The sequence below is a fragment of the Orycteropus afer genome, unplaced genomic scaffold (genome assembly GCF_000298275.1).
Source record: "Orycteropus afer afer isolate SDZICR_OR568_19922 unplaced genomic scaffold, OryAfe1.0 scaffold00420, whole genome shotgun sequence".
Taxonomy (NCBI): Eukaryota; Metazoa; Chordata; class Mammalia; order Tubulidentata; family Orycteropodidae; genus Orycteropus; species Orycteropus afer.
This window is the reverse complement of record NW_006922007.1, coordinates 1,314,043-1,320,498: the sequence shown is the minus strand read 5'-3', so window position 1 is coordinate 1,320,498 and position 6,456 is coordinate 1,314,043. Positions and strand designations below refer to the sequence as shown.

Here is a 6,456-nt window from a genome sequence, read left to right as displayed (position 1 = left end):
CTGCCCTGAGACTCTCCAACTCCACCCAACCTCTGAACCACAAAGACCCATCTTCTGAGCTCTAGTAACAAAACAAAAAATCCTTCAGGTCTGTCTCTTTGCCTTCCTGCCTACAGACGAGACTTGTCAGCTTGAAACCTGGAGAGCTTACTCTATTCCAATTTACTGTTCCAGTGTTGTCATAGACCCTATAGGAAAAAAAGTGGTTCCAATCTCAGGCCGGGGACCTCAGCTCTGTCCCTTTCTAGCCTGTTTCTCATCTGGAAACCAGCGTTGTGGGGAGTAAGTATGCTCCCATACTTTAACCCCTCAGCTTGGCGCCTGGCAGACAGAAAGCAATTGGTAATTGTTAGTCGTTAGTATCACTGCTCTGTTTTGTACCGTTTTTTTCCCAGGTAAACAGACCATTGCCTTCTCTCTCTGACCAGGCCCATGCAGCTGTCGTCCTCTCAACCTTGGGGTCTCTTTGCCAACAGGAAGTTTTATCTGATTCTGGCCCATCCTTTGGGCTTCAACTAGAGCTCACTCAGGAAGCCTTCTCAGATTCCCTAGGCAGTGAGATGCTCTGCTTGCACCAAGGCCCTCAGCATCAGATGCCTCTATGACAGGTGGCCCATACCACCTCACACGTCTCTTGTTTGCCCCCTCTGTGGCCCATTTGCCCTTGGAGACTTGGAATTCCTTGAGAGTAGGGTTGTGAATTCAGAATAGCCAGTCAGGGGCAATTTCACCGGCACAGAGAAAAGCTCAATAAAAAACTGCTAAATGAACAAATCCATCCACACAAGCTGCCCAGGACGGGGCTGCTGGCTCCCAGTGCCTCCCTGTCATCCTCACACCTCCCAGCAGGGTTGCTGGTAGACTCACCATTCCGGAGGCAATGCCTTTGGCAAACCTGACCTTCTGCTGCCAGGGGAACGGGTCCTGCAGGATGGGAGAGTGCCCATCAGAGGCTGTTGGGTCTATGCCCCAGTGTGGTCCTCTTGTGGAGCAATATGGTCTTGTGGGAAACCCTCCCCACGTTTGCCCGGTTGCACTTGGCATGGTCCTTGGTGGGGCAGGGGTGGAGAACATAAGGGGGGGGGGACCCTCTGGCCATTGTGGTTCCATGGGAGTGGTGGCATAGGCGCCCCACTGACAACCCTGCCACAGCTCCTGGTGGTTGTGGGGGTAGTGTGCTCACCACACTGCGCAGGAAGTCCTTCAGTGTGCCCCCCTCGATGTACTCCGTTAGCAGGTTCAGCTTCTTGTCCTTGTACAGCACGCCAATGAACTTGAGCACGTTGGGATGGTCCAGGCTACGCATCACTTTCACCTGGTTGGGGGCAGGGAAGGGAGGGTGGGCTTGGTTACTTCCCACTATGCCTTCCTCACCCTGTCTGTTAGGGAGACAGCCTGGCAATATCATCTACATCTCCCACCTTCAGCTTATGTGGTGTGGTGGGGCACTCAGATCAGGTGAGGGATAAGAGCCTCCACGTGGATCAGGATCCTACCTTTCTAGGAACCACACCTCAGGAACTAGAGTGGGTGGGTCCAAGAGGAATAGCACCCAGACAGGTGTAGCCAACTCAAGCCTATAGCAATGGAACCACCTGGGAGGTGACCCAGTGAAAACCATGTGAATGCTCAGAGGTCTCTTTCTCTGGGAGGCCCCACTCAGGGCGCCCTGAGCAAGTGCTCAGATGGCGGGTTAGAGCAGCAGGTTGGACAAAGTCGGGTCTGTTTCCATGTCCAACAGCCCCATAACCTCCTCTGAACCCTGTCCCATTTGTTATTACACCCCTAGCATCCAGCCTATAAAGGAGGTCAGGTGGCACAGTGCCTGAGGCATCTGACTGCTAACCAGAAGGTCAGTGGTTTGAGCCCACCAGCTGCTCCGCGGAAGGAAGATGGGGTGATCTACTTCCATAAAGATTTACTGCCTTGGAAACCCAATAGGGATCAGTATGAGTTGGAATCAACTCAATGGCAGTGGATAGATGTGGCTTTGGTTCACCCAGCTAGTGTGTCTTAGTAAATGTTCACTGAATAGTAATTTTGTTGTCACTTAGGGAGGCAGGAGCTTCCCTTGGGCACTCTTTTTCACTCGGTTTTCCACACAGTGATCCTAAACCAACTTTCCTCTCGAAACCATTATTTGTAAGGTATTTTCCCTTCTAATGGTCACATCAAACTCCAAATCACCCACTCCAGCTACTCACCTCGGTCAGAAAAGTCTTCTGCGTCTCCTCGTCACACCGAATTAACTCCTTCATGACCATCACTTTGCCTGTGGCTTTGTGTGTCACCTAGGGGGAGGGCAACTGTTAACAGCACAGAGACCAAAGGCAGCTAGTTCTGGAGAACGGTTCATGAAAATCTAGCAACTGGCCATCCATCCTTTGTGGGGGACACATTGAGCCTGATGACAGTGACAGAGCTCATATGAGGAAGACACAGCATGGCGGTGACAGGGGACTCAGCAGGGAGCATACCCTCTTCCCTGGAGAGCTGGGCATGCACAGAGGAGAATTAGAATCCAGAAAAGGGGGCTGGGAGAGGGCCAAGCCAGGCAGGGACTCCACTCATCTGGCACAGCAGTGAGTCGCTTGGGCTGCCCTGGTGAGCGTGTGGGGATAACAGGGTCAGTGCCACAGACATGCGCCAGGGAGCTGGGTGGGTCAGGGCGAGCTCTCCAGCCCTACTGCCCCCCAGGCTAATACACACTGCTTACCTGGCCCCCCCGCCCAGCTCTCAGCAGAGGAAAAGAGAGAGAGAGAGAGATTAATCCCAGAGACTGCTCATCAGGAAGGCAGGAGCCACTCCTGCATGCTCCTCACAGCAGGCTCAGCACCGAAGCCCGAGGGCACCTAGTAAACACCCACTGCTGGGACGCAGGGCGGCCCTGGGCTCGGCTCACCCTCACCTGGGCTCCAGGCCCAGCAAGCTCACTGCACCGGCAACGCTGCTCTTAGGTGGCCGGAGGGAAAATCCAACTCCTCACTCCATCACCAAGCCTTCGGAGGCCTCCCACCTGCAGCCCTGTTCTACAGGGGTGAAGCCATGAGATAAGAACTCCGGAGGGGCAAGCAGGTGTGGACGGCAGAAGAGCAAAGCAGCCGCTGCCTGCGCTCACCTTGATGGCCTGCCCGAAGAAGCCCTTCCCCAGGACCTCTCCGTGGATGAGGTCGCACGGCCGGAAGATCTGCTGTGAGCAGCTGCTGGAACAGCGGAGTGATTCCGAGCGGCTGATGTCCCGGGTGAGCAGCAAGGGCTCCTTTGGGGAGCTGGGACCAGGGGACTTGGAGATGCTGTTACTGCGTCTGAGGACAAGGAGAGGTAGGAGTAGGGATAGGGCAGTTTTTACAGACTTGCCAGGAAACCCTGGAGACAGGAACCTCAAGGGTACCCCATCTATTCCAAAGCCTGCAGTCAGGATGCTGAGATGGGGGAGGGGCTCTGACATCAGACAGATGGGTCATTTTGGGGGCTGCAGATAGCAGCTGTTCAAAAACAGTTAGTAAAAACACTTGGCAGAAAGTACTCTGAGTACTTCCTGCCTGGGACAATTGACTACCGTCTATTAGCTTCTAATGCCCACTCAGTGACAACACTGGAGACAGTAATCCACCACCTTCTGTATCTACATGATCCAAGGTACTGACTGGGTCGGAATGACAGTATGCCATCACCACCACCACAGCTGCCATGGAGCTAATTCTGACTCATGTGTGTCAGAGTAAACTGTGTTCCATAGGGTCTACATAGACGCTCTGGTGGCACAGCGCCTAAGGCATCTGACTGCTAACCAGAAGGCTGGTGGTTCAAACCCACCAGCCACTCCTCAGAAGGAAGACTGGGCAATCTACCTCTGTAGAGATAACCAAGAAAACCAAACTCACTGCCGTCAATTCAGATCTGACTCATAGAGACCCCTCCTTCGGTTTCTGAGGTGGTATCTCTACGGAAGTAGATTGCCCAGTCTTCCTTCCGAGGAGTGGCTAGGGGGTTTGAAACGCCAGCCTTCTGGTTAGCAGTCAAATGTCTTAGGCACCACACCACCAGATACCGCCTCGGAAACCCAAGGAGGGGTCGCTATGAGTAGGATCTGACAGTGAGTGAGTTGAGGGTCTTCATGGCTGATTTTTCAGAAGCAGATTGCCAAGGCTTTCTCTCGAGGCCCCTCAGGGTGGACTCAAACATCCAACCCTTCGGTTAGCAGCCCCAGAGATTCCAGTGACAGCATATTATCCAAGAAACCAGCAAATGAGATTTTTGGGGGTAGTCTGCACAGCTCTGTATCTAGCTCTATTTCCTGAATTTTAATAAAACAAGCATATATGACTGTCATTAAGAGTCAGGTCACTGTGTTTACATTTATAAAAGCAGCCAATAATAGCAGTGGTAGATGACTGCTACTTCGACTTACTGAACAAGGGACAAGGCTGAAGTCCCCAGCACTGCAGGTGATCTGCAGCCCCAGAAACGTCTGTCCGTGGCATGTTCTTATTTTACTGGGCTACCTGGAGAGGGCTGAGGTTGGCTGGCTCTTGGTTTGTCTTGCCCAGCAGGCTTGCTTGCCCTGCTCTTTTTCTCTTCCTCCTACAGACCATGCCCACGGGAGTACTCAGGCCAGCTGTCCCCTCTCCTTCATGACGGCCCTCCAGAGATGTGAGCAGCTCTCTTGCCACCCCCACGCCTTCCCTCTTCCAGTCGTGCAGTCCCGGGCTTTCTCTGCCCTCCGCTGCTCTGCCGTTACCAGCTCATTCATGTTACCAAGGCCATGGGCAGCCAGGAGTGATGGGCACCGTGGGGAGGGCTGTTTCCAGGAGATGCCAGGCAAGAAGGCTCTAAGTGACTAAGGCTGTTTGTTCAGGAGAATGGAGAAAGAATCTAATACTAACAACATCTCCCATTGACTGAGCTGACTCTATGCTGGCCGCTATACTTCTTTGTGTCCCTTTTCTCATTTGATCCTTACACCATTGGCCAAGATTAGAAGCCACTTTCCACTTCAACTCCATTTCACAGATACAGAAACTGAGGTACAGAAAGATGGAGGGATTTGTGCAGGGAGTCAGCCTGAAGCCTGGGACCGCACGTCTGCCTCCAGGGCTGGTGCTTGTGACTCCTCTCGGGGCTTTTGCCCCCAGGGAGACCGCTCCCTCCCCTTGGGCCCAGCAGACCTGAGGCCTGCCTGGGCTACTGGTCCCTCTCAAGTCTGAAACTCCTCTCCCATTTTATAGCTGTCCGAGTCCCGTATAGACTTTGTCACGCCTCTGTGTGCCCCTATTTCCCGGCGCTGAGTCCCACACTTCCCCCACATGCTGCCACCTCCCATCCAGCTCAGCAGCTCAGTGGACAGAGCCTGACCTTTGGTTTCTAAGGAAACCTGGCAGACAGCTGGGTCAGCACAATCCTGAAAGCCCAGCCCCTGCCAACTAGTTGTCTCCCTAACTCCGCTGGGATCTGCTGCATCTGAGGGATGGGCACAGGGACAGAGCAGAGCAGGGGTGGGAGGTGGCACCTCAAGGAGCGTCTCCTCAGTGTCCCCTCCAGGTTCTCCTTGGTGTCCAGGGTGCTGAGGGTAGGGGAGTGGCCAGTGCTCTGCATGTGGGGGGAGAGCCGTGCATCCAGCCGCAGCTGGTCCAGCCGTTGGGAGACGGGATCATGCTCAACCAGGAGCTGAAGTGTCTGGTTCGTCTGGCCAATTGCATCCTTTACCTGCGGTCAAGAGCAGTGTAAGGCTGGCATCCACAGGCCGACCCATCCTAGGACCACTCACCCTGCCCCAGAGGATCCAAGCACTGTGTGCCTCACGGCCTGCAGCTCCCAGCAGCTCCACAGTACCCTCTGCCTGGCATCCCTGCTGCCCTGATAACCTACCAGGCTAACACAGGAGGCCACTAGCGGTCACAGACTCAGCGCCAAGATAGAGAGACAGGGTGGGGAAAGGTAAAGGCCCCAACCTCATCGTCCAGAGGGCCTGTTCCACGATCTACCCCACAAGAAAGGATACACACTCTACCTCCTCCACTCGGAGTGTGCGGACGGGAGTCCCATTGATCTCCAGAATGCGATCCCCGGGGTGGATAGCATGGCGGTTGTTGGGACTGATATGCATCCGGTTGACCCTGTGACAGACAGGAAGTGAGGCAAGATGAAGGCGTCCTAAAGACTTAGCTGACCAACTTCATTCACCAGGCCCCAGGCCTGCCATTGGCCCAAAAGCCCAAGCCATCACTCTCTAGGAGTGCCCCATCTCAGTGAAAAGGCATCGCTACTCATCAAGTGGCTTGAGCCAGAAACTTGGACGTCCTCCTTCTAATCTTGAGTTCTCTTCTTGCTTCTCCCATCATCTCAGAGAATCCTGCCTCTTGAGAATCTGCCTGTCTATCCAGTTCTCCATCATCACGGTGACCATCCTTTCCCGGGATCATTACAACAGCCTCCTGACGGGTCTCTCCAGCTCTA

At 54.2% G+C, this 6,456-nt stretch overlaps 1 protein-coding gene across 1 annotated transcript in view; it reads right to left on the bottom strand.

Annotated features, from left to right (window-relative positions):
• The window catches only part of LIMK2 (LIM domain kinase 2), an 81,371-nt gene that overhangs the window by 12,816 nt on the left and 62,099 nt on the right, over positions 1–6,456 (bottom strand). The window contains exons 5-10 of the mRNA XM_007953937.2: positions 6,011–6,116; positions 5,510–5,706; positions 3,119–3,305; positions 2,205–2,291; positions 1,184–1,315; positions 868–924 (exon numbers count right to left, since the gene is read on the bottom strand). Coding sequence (XP_007952128.2) covers positions 868–924; positions 1,184–1,315; positions 2,205–2,291; positions 3,119–3,305; positions 5,510–5,706; positions 6,011–6,116 — 766 coding nt within the window. The remainder of the gene's footprint in view (positions 1–867; positions 925–1,183; positions 1,316–2,204; positions 2,292–3,118; positions 3,306–5,509; positions 5,707–6,010; positions 6,117–6,456) is intronic.